Source organism: Cydia fagiglandana, chromosome 16 (assembly GCF_963556715.1).
Source record: "Cydia fagiglandana chromosome 16, ilCydFagi1.1, whole genome shotgun sequence".
Classification (NCBI taxonomy): Eukaryota; Metazoa; Arthropoda; class Insecta; order Lepidoptera; family Tortricidae; genus Cydia; species Cydia fagiglandana.
The window spans coordinates 15,183,302-15,208,442 of NC_085947.1; the positions used below are offsets into that span (position 1 = coordinate 15,183,302).

At 39.7% G+C, this 25,141-nt stretch overlaps 1 protein-coding gene across 1 annotated transcript; it reads left to right on the plus strand.

Moving 5' to 3' along the window:
* The first annotated feature begins 21 nt into the window (after positions 1–21).
* LOC134672243 (tyrosine-protein kinase receptor torso-like) lies at positions 22–23,244 on the plus strand. The gene is made up of 14 exons (XM_063530144.1): positions 22–610; positions 10,319–10,355; positions 11,082–11,209; positions 11,935–12,196; positions 12,432–12,508; positions 12,855–12,957; positions 13,701–13,855; positions 14,600–14,720; positions 14,914–15,050; positions 15,336–15,525; positions 19,247–19,412; positions 19,686–20,111; positions 21,455–21,592; positions 23,052–23,244. The coding sequence occupies exons 1-14, from the start codon at positions 437–439 to the stop codon at positions 23,242–23,244; spliced, it is 2,307 nt and encodes a 768-aa protein (XP_063386214.1). The 5' UTR covers positions 22–436.
* Positions 23,245–25,141: the final 1,897 nt, after the last annotated feature.

The window sequence follows — 25,141 nt, forward strand, 5'->3', positions numbered from 1 at the left end:
GGATAAATGTGTAGTAAAACTGGTCGCCCGGAAAACCTCCACCCCTGAGGCACAAAAAGTACAAAATATTAGGTACATATTGCATAACGAATCGCGATTTACGATGGAAAGTCAAACGCGCGGCTCACGCTGCCCAGTCCACGCTCGCGGCTCTAAAGAACGACCGCTCGGCCTAGCTACGCGCGAATTTTCCGGACGCATTTCAAAATTTGAATTTGGAACTTATATTTTTTATAGTCACTTGAAACGTTGCCAGTATTTTCAAGTGGACTCTAATGGCAATTGTTTTTCTCAAATTCTTTTTTTACGACGAAATGGTAAACAAAGATCATAGACATTGATAAGGTTGTCTTGCCGCCTAAAAATAAACTGTCTACCCTCACTGGCTGAAAGAAAGTGCTAATGACTGAAGAAAAATAAAACTCGGTTTTCCAAAATGGCGACTGGGAAAATTACATTTGTGTTTAGGGGGTGTATACACTTAGTTTGTATTGCGTGTTTGATAATTCGGACAGAATCGATTAAAAGTGAAACAGTGCTAGTGGATGAACTAAATTATTCTAATAAAACGTTAAATACGATTGCTGAAGAAATCTGCAACATTTTCACGGTAAGAATTACACTTAAGTACCTACATAATGAATATTAATTATTTCTCATTAATCTGATTTATCATCGCGTTGTTTTATTTGATCGTGTTTTACGTCATCCATGAATGAAGACTAGTAAAAATGTGACGTAAATTAAAAATTAATAAAATTACAATTGTTCACAGATGGTTACTTACTTGTAGAATTCACCTACTTATTATAAATTGAAACAAATTTTATGGATGACTCAACTATCGGTATTTTACGTGAATACCCTGTATACTCAAATTAAATAAGCAATATATATTATTTGCCAATTAAACAATTAAACACAGATCGTTATAGTTAGTGAAGGCTTGTATAGTCAAGTTCATAAATATGTATACATACCTCCAGCTTTGTAGGCAGGGTCACTATCACTATATCTACCGACTAGGCTAGGAGGCCCTCAAAATAATTCGTAAAATATTTTTGGACTAGATTTTTTTTTAGTCTACTCGACAAACTGAAAACGGTGATAAATAGAGATAAAAATACCCTAAAAATATGTGTCATAATTTTTCCTTTTCTAGAGCCCTTCTCATATACGTGCTTCATAAGATCACATCATAAAAGTTTTATAAAATTAATACTTTGCTTAAAATAAGTTTTAGAATAACATAGAAAATTGCCAAAATACTAAAAATTAAGGTAAAGTTGTAAAATATACTTACAAAAATATTATGATCAAACTATTAATTTATTCAGAACTTTTATAACGTGTTCATCTTATTAAGCATGTATATGAAAAGGGCTCTAGAAAAGGAAAAATTATGACACATATTTTTTAGGGTATTTTTATCTCTATTTATCACCGTTTTCAGTTTGTCGAGTACGCGAAAAAAATTAATGATAATTAATAATTATTTAAACATATTTTTTTAAGTTTTCAATAAAGAAGGAAATACGAGAAAATTTTGTTAACTAGCCTAACTTGTTGAAAAAATAACTTCAAGATAAATTTCTACAACTAGTACATTTTCCAGCATGTTTAAATACACAATAATTATTTCAAATTTTTCAATGAATTTCATATCTTTAAATAGTTATTTGTTTAACAAGGGGGCAAAGTTGTTGTTTAACTGCTCGTGCTAATATTGATACCCGAGCAAGCGAAAGAATCCAAAATTAAACCACGAGCGTAGCGAGTGGTTCGAAAAATGGAATCTTGAGCGTTGCGAGGGTTTCAAAGCACGAGGGTTAAACAAAATTTGCCCCCGAGTGAAACACAAAAATTTTCACCACACCAACCTGAAGCAAATATTAAGTGTAAAATATCAAACAAAATCAAACCATATCAAATCCAAATGAATGTTATTAAATATTTATCTTCCAAAATCATCATTTAAAAGTCATTTCTGCCAGCAAATATAAGAAACCAACTCAAAATTTGCATTTGATTACTTTGTTTCACATGTGAATAAAATGCAGCTTTGCTATCAGTTTTTGAAGTGCAAAGTAAGCCTTTCCGGGCTGGTGTGGTGAAAAATATATTTAATCATTATCAAACTGCACAACGGGACTTAATCGCGTATTTAAGTTTTAAGATTTACCTCCGACGTTTCGAGGACGGCGTTGTCCCCGTGGTCTCGGAGAAGACTGGCTCAAGTTGACATCAACATCTTCTAGCCGCGCGCGATGTTGATGTCAACTTGAGCCAGTCTTCTCCGAGACCACGGGGACAACGCCGTCCTCGAAACGTCGGAGGTAAATCTTAAAACTTAAATACGCGATTAAGTCCCGTTGTGCAGTTTGATAATGTTTAATAATCGTGAAAGTTTAAATATATTTAATGTTATAATGTTACGTACTCGCTTTTTCACGCCGCGCGCGTTTCCCGAAAATGAGGTGCGGAGGGCTGTGTTCAGCGTTGAATAAAAAGTATAAATAATGGAGATACAGTTCTGCAAGTGTGCAATGTTTTATTGAAAATATACTCCTATTTTATAATATTAATTTTTCTTTCTTAAATATTAATACTTTATGAGATATTGGAGAAATAAAAAATATCTAATTTTTCCCCCTTTTATTGTTTAGGTATAACTTTTGATATTGTTTGTGTGCTAATACACGCTTCGCATACATTTTTCTAGCCATTACGAATCTAATGAGGTATCACACGTATTTTTAGGAGTATTTTTCTATTTTTCACCGTTTTCAGTTTCTCGAGTAGACTATTTGGTTAGATTTGAATGATTCACGGTTAGTTTCACTAGACTTATACCTATCGACCAGCAAGCCTATTATGGATCGCTTTATCCACATTTATCCACGTGATAATACAACTGTCACTTTTTAACTCTGCGGGATAGAAAGAGACGGACACCGTTTTATCACGCTGTCACGTAGACAAATACGACCATCATATCCGTACTGGATATGGACCGTGATTACCTTTTGTATTGTTTTCGAGCTCCCGAGATTTCGACGCAGTTACATGCATCTATACGCAGTTACACGTCCATACTATTAACCACAAAACCGCACATAATCATGTCACTCTGAAGTTCAATGTTACAGTTTTACAAAATGGCATTAATATTAAAATTATACCTAATTAAAACTTAAAAATTATAATCATTTAACTAAAAAAAGAATTATCTTGTACAGTCGGCAAAAAAACGTAAAAAAGTATGCAGAAAGCGAAGGTTGAAATGAAACAGCGCCTGCTCCTAATATACACCGCATGGTGCTATAATTCAACTGTGTCACTTTTACAGACAGGCGCGTTAATTAATGTATTTAATTCTCAATATGTTTTTGGCAAACATTTCATTTTTGATACATGCTTTTATCCCTGACTGTACTTTTCTTACGACAGACAACTAATACTCATCGAGACAATTCTAAAAACCCCTAACACAATTAGGTTGCGTTGTTTCGTCACAGAGTTCCTATGGCCACCTCCCGTCTCCATCATCAGATCAGCTCGATGGTACCATAATATTGCATTGTCATTCGATTTATACATGCATGCAAAATTTCAGCTCAATCGGAAACCAGGAAGTGGATCAAATTTAACTTGTAAGATTTGATTACAGACCGACAGACAGACAACGGTCAGGTGAAACTAAATAAAAGCTTGTAAATAAAAATAATAACATCCTCCGATATAAAATCACCTTATTCTACTGAATTTGAAACTCCACACCTCCTTGCCGCCTCTTCTCAGCAGCCTTACTACATATAAATACCTAGATACCACGATGATAGTCCAGAAACATATAGAACCCAACTTAAAATAATTGTTTTTATCGAACGTATGTACGTTACTTATTTACCCATATTTGATTAAAATTATCCATCATGGTTTTGTGTGTCTTGGGAGCGCACCGATACACGTCTGTCGTCCCTAATTAAAAAAGTTACTTAATCCAGAAAAATGCAGTTTTGATCGTGGCTGCCCTTAAGTTAATGAGATATTAAGGGGCCCACTGATTAACAGTCCGCCGCGCCGGACGGTATCGGCCTGTCAGTTGTTCGGAACTGTCAAAATTTTGTTCTGACAGGCCGATACCGTCCGGCGGACTGTTAATCAGTGGGCCCCTTTATATCACATCTATAAATAGCTTAATCAGGTTAATTAAGAATAACTGTCTTAGAATTTATCTTATTATAAGTACTGATCTATACAATACACTAATAAGTATACTAGCTCTAAGCTGGTTGTAATTAATATAATTACCTAGTAAAGTTGAAAATAAACGACCCTCTCACCCGGACTTTAGGCTTAAAACTGCATTCTATGGTAAAATAAGGAATGCGACTGAAAACTTTGTATACCACCTATTGTACCCTTATTTATGCAAATAAATATTTTTGATTTTGATTTGATTTGATTTCTAATTATTATTGTTTAATTTAAATAGGTACTTAGTAACATTAAACGTTAATGCAATTTCAATTGTTTAAAACGATTTTTTTCTCAGTGTGTCAGTGCTTATTTTTAACTACGTGTACCTATAAGTAACCATCTGAGTCAAATTCAAATTCAGTCGCTCATTAAATCGCCTCGGCTATAATTTCCGTACCTATATTGACAAACAACATTCGATCGATTTCGATGATTAGTACATTTACCAGTATTTTAACGTCTTCAGCCGGCTAAACACCTTTTAAAATGTGCAAGTGAACAGACTGCACATTTCGTGGTGTGTAACCGGCTTTAGAATCATCAATCTATCATCATTACTCATTAGTGTATCACTTCACTACAAAAATTTTCAATTTACTTATATATGTATGTAAGTATACATATTAGCATATACAGCTCCAATATTGTTAAGGGGCCCACTGATTAACAGTCCGCCGGACGGTATCGGCCTGTCAGTTGTTCGGAACTGTCAAAATTTTGTTCTAACTGACAGGCCGATGCCGATACCGTCCGGCGGACTGTTAATCAGTGGGCCTCTTAAGGTATATAGGTTTTGTTGAATGTAAGTATCGAATGTACAATGAACAGTCACCTGCGATAATATGTTCCACAACGAAGGCCGCAAAAATATCTAACACGATTTTATTTGTAGAGCCATAAGAGCGTGTCACATATTTTTGCGGCCTTCGAAGAGTAACATATTATTGCAGGTGACTGTACATACTAGTATGTCGAGTATCTTGATATTTTTGTTCTTATCGAGTGGCATCAGAATATAAGAGTTAAGGGCTATAAAGGTTAATTTTCTTATTTAACCCTTATCCACGTGAAAAGGCCCTCCTTTTATTTAGAGAACTATGATAAAATCGTTACTTACATGCCCACAAGTTGTTAACTATTGCCCACAGGAGAGAAAACTACCGAGTTCGCGCGAACTGTACATTTTCCTCTGTGTTCAATGTTTGCGTGTACAAAAACCGTAGATTAAGGTACTGGATATTTAAAATTAACTGTCTACCAAACACTCCTAACCTCGTCAATTTCACAACATCGATAACAAATTCCTTAGGCAAAAATGCATTGAAATTGTAACTTTAATATGAAGGCTGTACCGTACAAATTGCGTTAAATCTAACTTATACGGAAATTGAGTACCTACTGGTTTCAAATCTCAGTGAACGAATTTTGCAATGCGTATGATTCGATGGTCAGAATCAAATATAAAATTAGCATTTAGGTCATTAACGGTGCGCATAAATATAAACAAATAAATAGCCTCTCACCCTAAATGCAAATTCACCGTCTCCGTTCCGTTGAAAATAAAAATAAAGGTTCCTCGGGATTTTAACGGCAAAATTGCATTTTACGTAGGTATAGTTCGTAGTTTTGTAACAGAGCCCGAGCTAATCCTATTGTCTATTGTTAAGTAAAACCGCTCGTGCCACGTGCCACGTGCCACAACCACCTGCATAAAAACCTGCGTACTTCGGTTACTGAGTGCCGGCGAGTCGAACACTACAGAACCAGTCTAAAATGTGTCATCGAGATGCGTAACAAAGGCGCGTTATCGGAGAGCGCACCTACACTGGTTTTTTGAGCGATGGACTAGCCCGCGCTCAGATGCCAAATAGAATGGGTATGACCCTTTTTTGCAGGTAAGTAGCACGTGCGGTTTTACTTAACAATATTAGACAATAGGATTAGCCGCCGGGCTCTGTTACAAAACTACGAACTATACTTACCCTATATTAACGCTCAATTATTTTACGATGCGGAGGTAATATCTACATATTTTTAAATTCACTAAACATTCTTCCGTAAGGCAAGTACTAAAAATAATGTTCAAACTAATAATAACAGTTTTATTTTAATAAACATAGCGCCCTTTTCGATGTATAGTTGGTCAAACCAATTTGTCAGTCAGTAAAAACCAGGAAAACTATACCCATCCTTTCTTTTGGGTGCTAGAGTACTAGTGTAAGACGAAGATAACATGATTCTCTCTGTCTATGATTGAAATGAGACAATCCTTTGAAAAACTATACTAACAATTTGTATCCATAGAGCTAGGAAAGGAAGATTGCATGTTTAAACTAAAATTGTACTTAGTTTTTCTTAAGTATGTACCTAAATATAATGCCCTTCTCGAGTTAAATATGTAAGTACCTTCCTATTAACAGCTGCTGGCGTATTATGGATAGCTTTATCCACGTGATAAAATAACTGTCACTTTTTAACACGTGGGATAGAAAGTGACACCACACGTTTTATCACGCTGCCACGTAGACAAGAACGACCATCATACGGCTAGGATCGGAGTATTATGGTTCGGTTTACAACTTCACCTCTGTAGTTTCACCTTTTTTGTATTTATTTAGGTACTTATATTATCTGAGAGACAACTATAAATAACATTTTTCTCGTCTTAGGAGCGATGACACACATAGCCAAAGTTCGTTGCTCAGTGCAATAAACTTTTATCATTGGAGTAATGCACCTCACTGGAGGCCGGTTGAGTCTGCCTCCCCGATCATGGGTTCATATCATGACTCATTGATCATATTTAATAGTTTAATGGTCGCTTCAGACTAGTCCAGGGGTTCCCGAACTGTGCGCCGTAGACAGTAAAGAGGGGCGCCGTGAGGCAATCCTGCTCTCCATGTTACGAAATGTTACCTATCTATTTCGAATAGCCTAGCTAAGTTAGGGCGCCGGGCTGCGGGCTGAAAAAGAGGAACGCCTGGATTAGTCGGTAGAGTTATGGCCTGATTCGAACTTTAAGATACGTCAGTTAATATATCTAGAAAAGATATGAATTAGATATGTCAGTGTCAAATGTGACGTTTCTTCAAACAAAAACGTCACTTTTGATGACGCATCTAATCCATATCGTTTCTAGATATATTAACTGACGTATCGTTAAAGTTCGAATCGGGCAGTTAGACCAAGAAAAGTCTGCAACGATTTTGATAGCACACGCACTGCAAGTGTATTTACACGTCATAATTTCATAGAAGTTTGACGTTTAAAATAACACGTGCAGGCTATCAAAATTGCTGCAGCCTTGTCTTGGTCGAACTCTTGAAGCTCGAATTCCGATAAGCGAAAAATATACGCGATTTGTTCCGGACTAATAGATGGGGTACCTATTTTAGTAGGTACCTTAAACATCGTACTTAATGTAACACTTACAATACAAGCCTTACGCTAGAATCTAGATTATGGACAAGAAAGTAAAATAAACAGTAAGAAAGATGTTAAGTCTAAACAGAGCTGCGTAAGTTAGTATAATTACCAAAGTCTAAAACTAAACTAAACTAAAATTAAACTAAACAAAAATGTTTTAATGTCAATTTCTTTCGATATCGTGACGTGACGTACGCGTTTGCGTACACACAGACAGACAACGGTCAGGTGAAAGTAAAAAAAATAATAAAAGCTTGTAAAATAGACATAAGTAACGCAAACGCGAGTCACGCTATCGAATAAAATTTACACTGGATACGTATACATATTAAACGTGAGCTTAATGATATTCCTTTAATTATATTCCTCAAGCGTTATCCAGGATTGTTAGTAAACAAAATAGACATTACACAAAATATACGAGCAATTCCACCCTGTCTAGAAAAACATGTTTACGGGACATAATGCCAAATATGTCATTGACAGCAGGCGATAACTCCAAATCTTAGGGCACATTCACATATTATTTTGCCCTTAACACAGTCTACCCAGTTTACATACGCCTTTACACCCGAGCAGCGTATTTAGCTTTTTTGTATTGGATCATGATCCTTATGTATACATGACTTTAGTTTGTTTTTAAGAAAGCACGACTCGACTGTATCCAATTAGTTTTGTTATCTAAGTAGACAGTCAGCAAGAAAAACCGCTGAAAGAAATCTTAAAAAAGTTTTGCTAAAATATTTGTTTCATCAATTTAAATAGCTTAGGTAATAGTATAAAAAAACCGGACAAAAGCGAGTCCGACTCGCCATCGAGGGTTCCATGCTTTTTAGTGTTTGTGTTTGTGTGTTATAGCGGCAACAGAAATATTTACATCATCTATGAAAATTTCAACTGCCGAGCTATATACTACGTTCATGCATGAGATACAGCCTGGTGACAAACAGACGGACAGACAAACGGACAGCGGAGTCTTAGTCAGGGTTCCGTTTTTACCCTTTGGGTCGGTCGACTTTCCGTGATCTTCTGGACCCGCGCCAGGGTGAATATGTATTTATATGTATAGTCAGACCACGCCAAGATTTCCTGCCAAGTGCTATGTTATATATGGCACTTCTATGGGATATAGTATTCATTGTTACCTACTGCTAAATAAATGCAAAGTTAGCGTGGTCGGAGTCTAACGGCCTGCTGTTCCAGTAAGTGCCAGCTGCAGCATCAGCAGTTGACAGACTGATCAACGTCATCACCCGCCGTGCCGCGGCTGTTTGCTAATATGAAACTTTCTATACAATAAAATTTAGCGAAGTCTTTAACGATGACAAAGAGTTTGAGTTTCGTAAAAACTATTAGCACCTACCTACGTCAAATTATGGGATTAGTTGTCTAGCGGACTCCAGGCCGCGTAGCCAACAACTGTCACTGTCGCACTAATATGAAAGAGTGATAGAGAGACAAAGCGTTTCGTTGTCGAAGCGATAGCGATTGTCACCTTGGCTAGGCCGGCAGGACCCCATGATCTGTGGCAAAATGCCAGCCAGCATAACGCGAAGAAGAAGAAGAAGAAACAGTTTGACGCAGCCAATCCTAACATAATGTGAAAATACCTATAATGCGTACCAGTATTTTCAAAATATAAAGATGTAGAACGTACGTTGCCGACTGCCCCGTATTTATTTATAATATGGCTAATTAAGCCATATTACAACTAATTAATTGTCTGTTATCGTGCGTAAACTCCGTCTGCATCTGGTCAACAAATCTAAATGTAAAGTGAACGTATATATTATCTGGTACTTCCAACGTTTTGGAATATAGTGGTGGTAGTATTGGAGTGGAGTCTACCTCAACGCTCGGGCGTGAACTGACCTACGGTCCGATTCGAGCTTCAAGATACGTCAATTAATAGAACTATTAACGAGATGGATTAGATATGTTTCTTCAAACAAAAACGTCACTTATGACACTGACACATCCAAATCATATCGTTTATAGTTCTATTAATTGACGTATCTGGGTCAAACAGAAAACTGTGCATGTCTACAGGAAAGATGCGAACACAGTTTTCTGTTTGACCCATCTTAACGTTCGAATCGGGCAGCTACAGTTTGTAGCCTAGTCATCTGATCAATGCCAATGACCTCTACCTACTCTACTTATGTACCTATACCTACTTTAGAGATATCCCATGCGTATCTTAACCCCGTGGGTCTCACGGACGAGATATCGTTCCTGAAATGACAATCATACAATCAAAATTCAATTCTTAATTAAAATCTCAAGGTCGTCTTGGCTGGTAAGTCTACTCGGACGCCCGAAATTAAAAATCTCAATATTGTCTATGGTCTCTGCTAGGAATTATTCTGTGACTATAATACAGTCTGGTAAACGAATACATATATCTGCCTACCTATCTCCATATGTGATAAAATTTACAATAATCAAAGCCCTCTTCTCTGGAGTATCTGTATATTCTTATAAGATTAGTGTGGACTTCAGGATGATCAAGAAATGCAAGTTTACTTATAAAGAAACGCAGCCAAATGTCTATTGTCTTGTCTTATCTAATGACTCATTAAAAGTATTAAAACATTAGCACAAACATAACTTTTTTTTCTATTTTCAGGCACCGGACGACCCAGTATGTTTATCTAACTGGCTAAGTGAGTATTTGTTTTTAAATCTTCTATATCTTCAATTGCTTTCAAGCAAGCAGAAAACATATTCCACAAAAATTTTAAAATGCTCGTAACTCTGATAATAATAAAAAATAAACTAAAGGGGTATAGCTCTGGTTCATTTTCATCAAATTGTATAAAAATATTATGTATAATGTTAATATCCAGAGAAAAAAATGAGCAACTACGAATTTCTATGAAAAGGCACTCCGTCGCTGATGTCGAGCCTTTCGGCCATGCTTTGCTCTTAAGCATGATCGCCCTCTCTTCCTTCCTTGTCGTATCCGGCAAAGGCGACTCCATCAACTATTCTTATCCGGATTATGAAATGCCCTAATGTGGCTCGCAAAACCAAACTTTGTCTTGAAGATGCGCATTGGAGTTGTCCAGTCGAGTTACTCGAGTTGCGGGTGTATGTGAAGGAGGGCTTTAGGTCGCGTTTTGCGGATATGACGCTTAGCATCTAGGCATGATACTAAGACTCACAATATTTAAAACACACAGCGACACATACATATATTAGATCTCTACGAACTGAAAACAACATATGACGCTTTTAGATTCCTAAACCTGGTGTTTTCTAAAGGATGACTCACGCTAGAAGCTCCGGATGCTCCTGCCCGGCCACGGCCCGGTCTAACGTGAGTCATCCTTAATGCCGTTGTGCTGACCCCGGACCTACTACTGCAACTAATTACACCACTGTTTTAGGTCCGCCGGTCCTATTGGCGCCACCATCGGAACTTAATATCACGAAGCTGGATAAAGAAGTCTATTATGAAATATCGCCTTCAGATTTCCTGCAAGCCGTTATCATGGTGTCGGATGACGAGAGTCATGTAAGTACCTACATAAATCTTTTAGACCTCTGTCTTTAGTTGCGTGCGAAATGATTGCACTCGGCGAATTTGCAACGTGGTTTGTGAAATGTATTATGCGCTGGTAGCAGTGGTAGCCTAGCGGTAAGAGCGTGCGATCCGGAGGTCCTTTCAATCCGGAGGTCGCAGGTTCAAACTTCAAACCCCGGCTCGTACCAAAGAGTTTTTCGGAACTTATGTACGAAATATCATTTGATATTTACCAGTCGCTTTTCGGTGAAGGAAAACATCGTGAGGAAACCGGACTAATCCCAATAAGGCCTAGTTTACCCTCCGGGTTGGCAGGTCAGATGGCAGTCGCTTTCGTAAAAACTAGTGCCTACGCCAATTCTTGGGATTAGTTGTCAAGCGGACTCCAGGCTTCCATGAGCACTGCCAAAATGCCGGGGCAACGCGAGGAAGAAGAAGAGAAGAGTTGTGAAATGTATGTGTGTACTGTGTATTATAGATGAGGCAGCCAGCTTCTTTAATAGCCGCCCTGAGAGCTTGCTAACTTAGAAATAGGCATTATAATTTAAAACAAAGAGAATACAATGAAGCAAAGCTTTAGTAGCTCAGGTAATGCAGACGATGCGGTAGTGGGCTAGACTTCCTCACATTCCATTGAGTTAGTTATAAATAAGTAACACATGTGTAAATTATTATATTAAAATAAGTTTTTCCATAAATTTATCTCATACTTTCAGATCGTACAACATCTCCTGATACCACCGTCTCGCAATGAAAAAGTCTGGCTAAACTCCACTCTAAACTACACGTTTTGGACAACAGCCGTGGTTGACAACGGGACCCACTCTCCCTGGCTCCTGGGTCCAAAGTTACTTGCATGGAATGTCACTCATAAAAATGAGCAAAACATAAATTATACTATCAATATTGATAGAGATTATAGTGACATGATGAGTTGCCAGTGTTCTAATGTTAATTTTACTTGGAAAATCATTAATGGTAAAAGATTCTTCTTTAATATTTTTAGAACCGTTCCTAACCACTTGCAAAATAACCAATATTTTTCTGAGTGTAAAGCCAGTTCCGGTATTTTATATTTAGTAGGCAACTGCGTTTAAAAGGTTTACCTAACAGCTCACGCATAACGCATATTCCCTTATTAAACTGATTTCAAAATTTCTTGATTCGTTCGTTTGTTCATATAGGTAAAAAATACTTTACTTCTGTTTTTCAGGATCGGACACATCTTTCAGAGTAATAAATGACTGCCCTATAACCAATTTTCGCACCGAAGAGGTCATTCATTGTAAGGTTAGTAAATGTTTATGTTTAATGCTTGCCATTCTCGCCAAAAAACATTTGCAATGTTTCTTTTATCAGGAATGATGATATTAGCTTGATGCACCTTGCAATTGCTGCCTCAACTAGAGTAGAGCTCAGAGAAACTAGTTATACGATTTTCTCCCTGTGTTATTTTATCTACTTAGGCCTACTTGCACCATCCCACTAACCCGAGGTTAAGCGGTTAAACCGTTAAACTAGTGTCAAACTATATGGGTAACCATGGCAACTCCAGGTTTAACCGGTTAACCCCGGGTTAGTGGAATGGTGCAAGTAGGCCTTAGTAACTTTTAAAAATATATTTCTTATCCACCAGCCAGGAGAAACAGATATCAAGTATTCACAAGCCGTACCCTTGGGGAGCAAATGTTACTTCGCAGTCTCAGGTTATGGCAAAGGCGGACTTCTGTACGACATAGGTACGAATTATACTTTATAAATTATAATATCGAATAAGTACATAGTTTGTCATTAGCATTTTGCATTAAAGCGAAGGCACCGGTAGGTACTTCCCAAAGATATAAGATCTCTCGTCAATGGTTATAGTTGAAGAAATATTATTTGCACCGATGAATGTTACCACTAGCTCTTTTACAATAGTGGGTATCGTCTTGGGTCGTCCCATTCGTTTTTCGTCAAGTTCTTAAATTAGTCCTATTCTGCTTTCGTCACTCATTCTACATTCGTCACAATCGTCGGTGGCTTTCAATGTAGAATGAGTGACGAAAGCAGAATAGGGCTAATTTAAGAACTTGACGAAAAACGAATGGGACGACCCAAGACGATACCCAATAGTGTAATAAAACAATTACCTAACACCAGGTTTTACTTAAAGTATACATGAGTTAAACAGTCTTCACCCTTGATCCTACTTACTTTTTTAACACTCTAATTTATAAGTTTTCCTGAGTCACGATTTATCCGCGTCAACTGGATATCCCCCTGATACGTCAAATGTCCGTTCTCGAATACGGCCCCTGGTTTACTAACCAAAGTTGAGAGTTCCTTAGTTGGTGACCGGATAGCCAAAGACTGCTTGTGTGAACGTGTTCTCATTAGTCTACAACGGATCACCTGGGTACATTTATATAACACATTTGCGTATTTAAAAAAGGAAAGTTCATTATATTCCAGAAAAATACATTATCCTTCTTTATACCAGAACCGCAAGCAGTCAAAAACATCACGTTGCTCCCTGTTCCCAACGGGGATGCGTGGGACATTGGCGTCAGCTGGTTGCAGCCGGAACACAGCCCGGACCGGTACCGGGTCGAGCTCCAAGTGGGGGAAGAGGAATACAAGGTCAATGTGTCTGGGGTAAGTTCTCTGTATGATTATTAGAAACCAAAAATTAATACTGAAATCTATCATGGGTCCGGCACCCGCAGACTGCATCTCACTGGTTGCAAAGACATGGCTTAGGTACGTACTATGCGCGAGTCGGAGGAAGACTAAAATAAATGTCGTCAAATGTGCACCGCATCCAAAGCTAACACTTCATAGTTATCCTTTCCTCCTCATTGTTAGTGACGTGCCTAGTTTGCTTAAAGGATAGTCTACTACTGACAGTTGTATTAGGCATTGATGGTCATGCATGCAATAAGAACAGTTGAGATGTAGTCAGTTTATTCAGTTTTTGCACAGCTGAGAGCGTCGCTGGTGCGCTCTCGGGTGACTGACGTAGCCAATCTTTGCAGCAAATGTGTGGCCACACTCGCTACCGGTCAGCACCCCTCCGGGTTAATTATACGTGATGGCCACAGGTGGTTTTAGCTTTTGTTTTTAGTATTTCACAGTCAGCCCGGTAGTTAAGTGCCTCAAGTTCCTACGTAGGCTACATACCGTAAGAAAAAACCGTTATCAGTCACCAATCATTTTGCATATGGGTAGAAGACCGGACCGGAGTAAGCAAACTAGAGCAAAGCAAGCATTCGAAAGTCAATTAACCGAATCATAATTTGAGTAACTTGAAGTGAAAGAAAGTTTAGTTTTTATAGTGCACGGCAGTCGGCAATTACTGGTTTCTAAGTATTAAAGTAATCTGAACATTTTACCCCACAGAAGGCTACAGAAATGACGTTCTCCGGAGTGTTGGACTATGGGCTGTACGAATTCAGCGTGTCGGTATGCGCATTTAAGGGCCCCGTCTGTATGCACGAGAGCATCCGCGGCATTTTTCCACGTAAGTCATAGGTATTATAATGCTTATCGGTTCTATCGGCTTCTTCAAACTATGTGGGGCTAGAAGATGTTTTGGTGGATGTATAGGCTTAATCAATAATCGCTAAAAATACAATATCTCAGATAAACTGCGCCCCTTACATCTATCGCCTACCTTTTATTCCACTAATTTCTTAATCCTTTGCACGTCGCAGGTGGCCAGGTAGCCTCCAGCTCAGTGCCGGTGCTGGGCTCTCTTCTGGCCGTGCTCTTGTTGGCAACCACGCTAGTGAGCGTTGTTGTCTGGTGCAGACGGCGCCGCGACAGGAAGGCGAAACTGCTGTTTCTTGAGGTAAAATATATGCTTGAATACGTAAAATTCATCTAAGCCAACTCTGCACCGACTTCGCAGCAAAAAAGTTTAAAAGTGCCACTGGAATGTTCATACTTTGATAGGTATTTGACGTCTATAATAGCACTTCCATTCTTTATCGCTTGCCAAGTCATGCACGCTTGCCAAGAGTTAGCTTTTGGACAGACACAAATAACTTAAATATTTTTTTTAGTCTGCGTATTGGTCTCTACTGCAACTGTGGACGCATCATGATTAATCCAATCCATTGTAAACTTAATTTAGGACGATCCAGAAGACTTCCCAAAGAAGCTGTTTCCTGAGATAATCAGTGACCTGCCAGTTACTGAAGACAGCTGGGAGATTCGACCAGAGAAGCTTCAGTTACACGAAGTTATAGGCGAGGGCGCTTTTGGTGTGGTGCGGCGAGGGACGCTAGCGCCCGGCAAAGAGGTCGCGGTTAAAATGCTTAAAGGTAAGACCAAAGAAAAGTAATCTATTTTCATATTTCACTAGAAAAATATAGAAGGCAATCCAAAGAAACTGATCCCCGAAACAAAGGAACTAAAAACCAGTTTTTTTAACAACCAGATACTTCTAGGAACAGCCGGTGACAAAAGACGCGAATACCTTATGCATCTTTTAATTATAATTAACACTGTACAAGAGTGACTTATCGGCCATTTGTTGTAGCCCCCAAAGGAAGACTGAGGAAAAATGCTCTTTGCAGAAATAATCAGCTACCTACCGTAACTTAAAAACTTTTGGAACATACGTCTGCCATTCGGAGTGGTTAAATTTAGACGAGGTTACAGGCCCAAGTGCATCTCTGCAGATCTTATTTTATCGGGAAACTTTTCAAAAGACATGTTCGATGAAATGTTTATTCATTCTTTCATTTCTATCTACCTCTGCTGCTGATTGTTCAATGTTATATTACTGTAAATATATTAAGGATTTTTTTTTAAGTATCATTAATTGGATCAAACAGAAAACTGTGTTACGTCTTTCCTGTAGACATACACAAGAGTTAAGGGAGAGAAGGGAGGAGAGAAAACTATATAGTGTGTTCGCGCGAACTGTACATTTTTCTCTCCTGTGGGCAACAGTTAACAGCTTGTGGGCATGTAAGTAATGATCTATACATATCTATACATATAATAAAGCTGAAGACGGTCGAAAGTCTGTACATGGAAGATATTTGAAAAAAAGTTGGCTGGGGATACTTAGAATCGATAACAGAACACGTTCCAAAAGTTTTTAGAATTTTTGTCTGTTTGTCTGTTTATCTGTTTATCTGTTTATCTGTTTATCTGTTTGTCTGTTTATTTGAACGCGCATCACGTGAAAACGGCTGAACGGATTTTGATGAAAACTTTACTAATCTGTCGAGAAAATCTCCGGCCAGGTTATAGGCTATAAAAATTCAACCCATATAAGGGGGGGTAGCCACAATACTCGCTTGATTTAAGTTTGCCCCTGAATCTTATGGCGCTACTTAGGAAGGAGGGGCAAACTTTTTCGCGCCTGGTTGGGACTAAAAGTAAAAAAACCGGGCAAGTGCGAGTCGGACTCGCGCACGAAGGGTTCCGTACCATAATGCAAAAACAGGCAAAAATAAAACGGTCACCCATCCAAGTACTTGACCCCGCCCGACGTTGCTTAACTACGGTCTAAAATCACGTTTGTTGTATGGGAGCCCCATTTAAATCTTTATTTTATTCAGTTTTTAGTATTTGTTGTTATAGCGGCAACAGAAATACATCACCTGTGAAAATTTCAACTGTCTAGCTATCACGGTTCGTGAGATACAGCCTGGTGACAGACGGACGGACGGACAGCAGAGTCTTAGTAATAGGGTCCCGTTTTACCCTTTGGGTACGGAATCCTAAAAATGTACAACTGTCTATCAAATGGCGTTTTTTATATCGAAATTTTTTCGGTTCAATAACATTCTGCGGTACGATAAAGATGATATTCGGGTGGCAACTGCAGCAGCATTACTCTGTTGCAACGTTACTGCTGCAGCACTGTCAATTTTCGTGATAAAATGATGTGACTGATTTCCATGCTAAAAGTAAAAAAGTACAACTGTCTATAAAATTGCGTTTTTATATCGAAAAATTTTCGCGCTCGCTTCGCTCGCGTTTTCATAACCATTCTATGATATGATAAAGGTGATATCCGGTTGACAACTGCAGCAGCATTACTCTGTTGCAACTTTACTGCTGCGGCACTGTCAATTTTCGTCATAAAATGATGTGACTGATTTCGCCGCCCGGCATTCTCCTGCCAGCTATGCGGTCGCGGCTGCCGCTCTCGCATTGGACTTAATAGTCATTTGCGGAAGTGCCGCACTCTTAATATAGACGCTGCTTAAACCATCATCTTATTGATGTGACAGGCCAATGATGATGATGATTTCCATACTAAAAGTAAGAGAGTGAGGGTACGTATGAACATTTCCAACGTAGGCATTCGATTTGACCTTACGCGGACGCCCTTAAAGTCATGGAAAAAATCATGCTTTCGGGCTTGCGGCCAGCCGATTTTTTCGACATAGGTTACCGATTTTATAGCGAATTTTGCTCTCTTGCACGGCAGATTTGTCGGCCAAGGCGAGTTGCTACTTAGCCGCGATCCTGAGACCTAACTGTCAAAGTGATAACACTTTGGCAGTTAGGTCTCAGGGGCCCCGTGAAAGCCGAAAACTAAAAGCATCCTATCAAGTAGCGCTTTCGAGTGAAGCCAAAGAGCGAGCAGTAGAAGAGTCGTGATTACATGCATAGATTCGATTTCAAGCCACTCTTTTGCAGTTCGGCGTGAGGTCTTATGCAAGGCATTCTCCCTTACGGCAAAGTTGATCTTCTGCCTTAATTACACTTGGGCGTGGATCCAAATCCAAGCTTTCCTCTTTCGCAGCTGGGCCTTCTGCCTTGCTCACATTTCGCCAATACAATTCACTTGGTCAATTCCAAGCTCTGCTTTCTTGCATCTTTTCTGTATGAAAACAACCTCGCTGAGACCCTTAAATATCGAGCCCTATGCGAAGCTAGGCTGATAGAAAACTGTCACATCCCTTCTCTGTATGAAATCCTGGATTCGCGCCTGGTTGGGACTAAAAGTAAAAATGTACAACTGTCTATCAAATTGCGTTTTCTATATCTAAAATAGTACTATGTTGCAACGTTACTGCTGCAGCACTGTCAATTTTCGTGATAAAATGATGTGACTGATTTCCATATCCAGCTGTAATGTGGCAATGAACGTCACTCAATTGGCCAAAAAAAAATTCAATATAATCTTGACGACCCTAGGGAGAGGGGGCACCATGGTCTAGAAATGCTTAGGGCATCAAAATATCTTAATCCGGCACTGGTCGTTTGCGGAGTCAAACGATTTGGGACTCGCATTTTATACGCATTACTAGCATGCCTTCCCCAAAAAAATTGAATGATTCGCGAAAGTCTCGCAACGCATTGAGGTTACAAAGGGCACGTGGTTTTTCTCAGGAGTCTGAAGAAGACCACGGTGAGTGGCGCTTTAGCCAGGCAAGCCGCTTCGCTTTTGCTCGCGCGCGTAGGTATACCTTACTGTAGGGGTCGTCCCATATACACCTACTACTCTGTCGTTTAAATCACGTAAAATTTGAATAAGGGCGAAAAAAGCTATTGATTTTGGAGTGTAGTTTAATTTAGTAGTACCTAATTGTAAAATATTTTACTACAGTCCTCTAGCATATCCATCTGTCAACTTTACTTCAAGTTCCGCCTCCAGGGGAGAGGGAGAGAAATAGAACAGACCGAATTCCACGCGGGCGGAGCCGCGGGCACAGCTAGTTTTATCATAGTTCTCCAAATAAAAGGAGGACCTTTTCACGTGGATAAGAGTTAAACAAGAAAATTAACCTTTACAGCCCTTAATTCTTGTGTATGTCTACAGGAAAGACGTAACACAGTTTTCTGTTTGACCCAATTAAATTAATGAAGTGAATGATGAGATGACGGGTGACAGAGATATGGAAGAAAAAGACATGCTGCGCTGACCCCAAGTGAATGGGACAAGGGCAAGAGAATGATGATGACAGAGAGGTATGGAAGAAAAAGACATGCTGCGCCGACCCCAAGTGAATGGGACAAGGGCAAAAGAATGATGATGACTTACTTACTGTAAAATTAATATTAACTTTCCTTTAGACTACCCATCCAGAGACGAAGTGCGCTCGTTCCGCGCAGAGACAGAGCTGATGAAGAGCGTCGGCGCGCACCCCCACGTGGTCAGCCTCGTGGGCTGCTGCAGCGGACGCAGGCCGCTGATAGTCGCCGAGTATTGCAGCCGCGGGGATCTCCTCTCTTACTTGAGGTAAATGTATATGTAAAGCCTGAGATGCTGCCACTTTGATAGTCACTTTGCCATAATTTGTCGGTGCAGAATCGATGCAGTATTTCTTTTTACACAGGCTTGGGCTACTAGTGTTCATCCAGCCAACTTAGGAAAACACCTTAGTAGACCGACCAAGAAACAAATACTCTGGCTTAGTAGTCTGGCTAGTGATATCCAACTGTTCCGTAGCTGAAAAGCCGAAGCAATTCTAGACACTCAGTAAATTCATACATAACGTAACTGAATTTTCAGATGCTCGTGGGATGTGATGGTTTCCAAACGCAACGCCAAATACTGCAACAATAACTTAGAAACATCTAACTATCGGAACGATCTCTTCAAAAGTTCTCACGAACACTCCAAACTGGTGGTCAATAAGATGTACGACCTCAACGGAGTCTGCGACACTGAACTAACTTACGTAGACTTGCTATCTTTCTGTCGTCAGATAGCCATGGGAATGGAATTCTTAGCTTCCAACAGAGTAGTCCACCGTGACTTGGCAGCTAGAAATATTCTGGTGACCAGCGATAGGACACTGAAGATAGCGGACTTTGGACTGTCTAGGGATATTTATCAGGAGAATCAGTATAAGCAGAAGGGCAATGGAAAGATGCCGGTGAAATGGATGGCATTGGAGTCTTTGACACACAGGATATACACTACACAGAGCGACGTGTAAGTATTGTTTGATAGACAAGTGAATATCACAGGCGGTCTAATGACGCGCCCTCGAGTGCTTAATAGCGGATGGCGCTGGAGCTAATATACGGCGTTGCATGAACAAGAGATTTCCTTTGGCAGGATTGGTCCTTTAGGACCCAGGGATGGATTCAAGAAGTGGAGCCACCGAGATTTTTGATGTAAATTTTTAGGGGGGGGGGCTCTCAACTTGATCTTGATATCTGTATCATTTAAGCTACTAGGTCAAGTTTGGTATCGTTTCCGTATAAATCGGGGGTGCCGAATTCATTCCTGATTTCACAATGACACCATTCCGAAGTAAAAACACATAAAACATGAAAAAAATACTTTTTTTTAAATTCCTCTTCACGCTTAAACTGCTGAACCAATTTAGTTAAAATTTGGTACAGAGATAGTTTGAGTCCCAGGGAATAACATAGCATACTTTTAATCTCAATAATCATCCCTTAAGGGTGTGAAAAGGGAGGAGGAAATTTGTATGGGGATTCAATAACCGCTGAACCGATTTAGATAAAATTTGGTATAGAGATCGTTTGAGTCCTAGGGAACAACATAGGATAGTTTTTATTAAAAAAAAAAACCTTAAAAATGAAAGGTAAGGTGTAGGATTGTATGGGAAATCAATAAACGCTAAACCGATTTCGATGAAATCTATGTCTACATCTTTGATTTAGTTGAAAATGATACTAAACTTGACTTGGAACCTAAACTTAAATAATTATTAACCTCAAACGTCGCAGACGCTAAAACACCCCCCCCCCCCCCACCCCCACCTGCATCAAAAATCTGGGTAGCTCCACTTCTTAAACCCATCCTTGGGTCCTAAGGACCAATCCTGCTAAAGGAAATCTCTTGTTCATGCAACGCCGTGGTTGACCTTTTTTTGCTCTGAGCAAACATAACTATAAGGCAACCTTTCAAGTTCTTCACTTAATTTTTTCGCAAATTTCTAAGTTATAATAAAATATTTGACTTAATGACGAATATTGAACAAATATGAATGCGACAGCCTATTACGTGCAGTCGCAAACAGATATATCGGAGCGATTAAGGCGCTCACAAAATTTGTTAGCTGATTTGGATATTAAATATCTGAACACGCCTTTATTGTCAAGGCGTTGGAGTGCGTGTTCAGATATTGTGAACGCCTTGGCCGCTCCGATATAAGTATTAGTTACTTATTCTGTGCCGATATATTTAGATTACCATACCCTTGTTGTTTATACTAGCGTCGAGGGTTCATGAATGTATCATCATCGGCTTACGTATTTGAAGATATTTGTGTCGCCTTTTGAGTAACGTAGGTAATATTCCAGGTGGTCGTTCGGCGTGGTGGTGTGGGAGGTGGTGACGGTGGGCGGCGCGCCGTACGCGGACGTGGCGGCCGCGCGCCTGCCGCGCCTGCTGCGCGCCGGCTACCGCATGCCGCGCCCCAACGCCTGCACCAAGCAGCTGTGAGTATAGCGGTCACCAGGTGTGTGTGGTGGTGATGGTGGGTGGTGTGGGAAACAGCTGCGAGTACCCTTAGCTGGTTTTGGTCACTGCTAAAAGTTGCCAGCGATTCGTTCTGTACGCTGCGAGCCAGGTAAAACGATGAGGTGTTGGGATATGGTCACTGCTAAAAACAAAAGTGACGCCATTGTATCCCAGTCGTTAGCTGTACTTTGTCCCATATAAAATAGAAAGGCTCCTTAACTTCAGACCAAAATCATAACCATCGACCAATGTACTTATGCTATGGGACGTATGTCTAAGACTGCAACTCTCTCACAGCCTGTTGAACCGTCTTTAATGATTTTTTTCTAATTAAACTTTTGATGTTTGCCTAATTTAATAATTATAGATCGTTTCATTCACGAAGACGCGTGCGTGGCTCGTATTGTCATGCTATTTAACACGAGATGCAACATGCTATTAGACACGATCTATACCCCACTCCCAGCTTCTGTAGAATAAATACTTATTACAAAGTAACGCACCTAAAATCAAACTGTTCTCAAGTTAAATCCACATGATCCATTTAGTAAATAAACAGTGCACATCTATTATATCCAATACAGATTTGGCACGCACTCCAATGCTTTGAACATGAATGGAAGCATTAAGATTATGATTTATTGTATATACAAAATAGTGGTTTTCATTACGCTTCTCTTTCTAAACCTTTGCTTATTCACAGTTGTTTAAACACTAACTGAGATCGAATTTAAACTGTTGTGAGACATAGGTACTAATACTAACCGAGATAGTCAATATATCTAGTAGGTAGCAGTAAATTTCTTCTTCTTAGCCGTGCACTCTTGACAGAATGGTCGTGGTCATGTCATGGACGGTCGATTTCTGCGCCACCGCAGCTCTTGCGATCCGTCGCCATGTGGCTCTGTTTTTGGCGGAGTGGGAGCAATCGTTGACTGAATTTCCTGTGATGGACTTAATGAGGTCTGTACATCGTGTTGGGGACAGCAGCAAATTACCTACAGGCTATTTCATTTTATATGCCGGAGATGGCAATTGTTATTTAAAATACTATGCGCCATTTGCACCATCTCACTAGCCCGGGGTTAACTGGTATTAACGGGGTTAAACTCTACTATTTTCTAGTAGAAACTCTACTATATGCAAATTATAAACCAAAATAAATCATGTGCGACACCACCATTAGGTATAGGTATACCTACCATGGTATAATATTATGTATACTCCGCTTGGTACTCTCTTCCGACCACGTGACTGACACAAGCCTAAGTCATCATGCGACAGCGCTATATAATAATATGCGATAGCGCTATATAAAGTGGCAATGTTATTGTGACGTAGGCTTGTGTCACTCGGGGAAGAGAAGACCATGTTTTATTAGACTAATTATGGTACCTACTTTCTTAACGCCTGTCTGACAATATATTTTTTTTTTAGTTACGACCTAATGCTAGCCTGCTGGCAAGCGCGGCCGCGCGACCGACCGACCTTCGCCGAACTACACAGCGAACTAGACGCCATGCTGCACTGTGCTTGCGCCGAACAATATCTGGCCCTGGACCTGGACATGGAATTGAAGCCAGAAGAGACACGGAGTGTCTACATGAGGATCATGGAGTTCGCAAGGTAACTTCTATAAAGCTTTTATTAAACTACTCGGCGAGTTAGAAGCCATGCTGCACTGTGCTTGTGCTGAACAATATCTGGCGCTGGACCTGGACATGGAATTGAAGCCAGAAGAGACACGGAGTGTCTACATGAGGATCATGGAGTTCGCAAGGTAACTTCTATAAAGCTTTTATTCAACTATTCGGCGAGTTAGAAGCCATGCTGCACTGTGCTTGTGCTCAACAATATCTGGCGCTGGACCTGGACATGGAATTGAAGCCAGAAGAGCCACGAACTACATGAGGATCATGGAGTTCGCAAGGTAACACTTCTATACCTAATAGTGAGATTAATGAGGAACGTTGTTTGGAAGACAGATTGAAGGAGCAGCCTTGTCTAACAAGTCCTGCAAGAACTTTAATACAATATTTGTATCGTCGAGTCAAAAAGTTGTAATTTTTCTTCCTAAAGTTCGCATGAATTAAATATATCAAGAACGGGTCACTCACGTGTTTTCAGTAGAAAAACGCTCGACACGTGACTTCGCATGAATTAGTGGAGATTTTTTAAAATCTACCTTTAAAATACTATCGACCAGTATGTCCCCTTCGTTGAAATAAATCTCTTTATGCAAAATTGATTAAATCTAGGTATATTTCTCTTCACAGAGGAAAGCGCCGCCTCGGCTCTGGATACCCCTCGCCGCTGCCTCGCACACACAGCAACCACTACTCTTTGCCTCCCGCACCGAACAAACCTCCGAGCATCAGTGTCAGTGTACCTTTGTGCTCCTAAACCTTCACTACCACCACCATAGAATCTCACAAGGGCAAGCGGTGTAGAAACCTGTAGGTACCCACCTTTTTTGAGGAACTCCATACTGTAGTTCTTCGAGAAAATCTCGACAGGGAACTCAATGTAAAATTTTCGGACCACACCATTGCGCGCCCATGTAGATTCAGGATTCTTCTTTTGTCGAAGTTCTTTTAAACAACGGATACTACGAAAGCAATGATGATGACAAAAACGTGTGTGTATGAATGTGTGCAACCGACCTTAGAGCATTTAATAGCCGGAGACGCCTTTTAAGAGCTGACCCCGCTGCCGAAAACTTGCACAATTGTTCGCACTTTTGTATGGACTAACGTTTATCTGACATGGCTGTTTGTACGAATCATGTAGAAATAGTGATACATTTGACATATCTCTCCCCCGCAAAAACCGGCAGACTGTTTTGTACAGAAAATGACAGACAAGGCGTCTCCAGTTACTAAAAGATCTAAGCAGCCGACGCATTTAATAGATCTGAACGCATCATTGAGGCTGTGGTATGATATGCAATGCATTGCCAACGGAATTCGTACCTCTTTTAATGTAGACGTTTCAAAATTGTCACAACGTTCACGTTTTAGAGATGTAAAAAATCGGGAAACTTTAAACCGGGACCATAAAGAGACATTTAAGTTGATGTCAGAGTACTAAGATCAAATAAGAATGAGTGCCTTATAGTAGTTATAGTAGCTAAATAGAAGTAGATACGAACTGGGAAGATGTTGTTGATATTGCACTGGAAGTTACAGGGGCTATAACCGCGAAAATCGAAGTTCGCAAATTGTGGGGATCTTTCTCTTTTACTCCAATGACGGCGTAATTAGAGTGACAGAGAAAAATCCCCGCAATTTGCGAATTTCGGTTTTCGCGGTAGCCCCTCTGGTGCTTTTCTTTGTAGTACAGTAAGCAGCAGAAGCGGAAATATCTAAACCGGTAATAAGGTATTTCATTTGTATGTAATCTAAATTTCTTGAGAATTAAGTTGTGGCCTGATCATTTTTTTTAACACCTCGCCTGCAAAGCATCTGCTGCTGTACCAAACTCGTTTAATAATTTTATTTAATGCTGACTTTTGTATTATTTAAGTA

Excerpts from the sequence above, each read along its gene's own strand:
- LOC134672243 (XM_063530144.1), top strand. The coding sequence starts at position 437 with ATGGCGACTGGGAAAATTACATTTGTGTTTAGGGGGTGTATACACTTA. Across the intron at positions 10,356-11,081 it reads ATGTTTATCTAACTGGCTAA|GTCCGCCGGTCCTATTGGCG; the intron begins GTGAGTATTTGT and ends CCACTGTTTTAG. Across the intron at positions 13,856-14,599 it reads ACAAGGTCAATGTGTCTGGG|AAGGCTACAGAAATGACGTT; the intron begins GTAAGTTCTCTG and ends TTTACCCCACAG.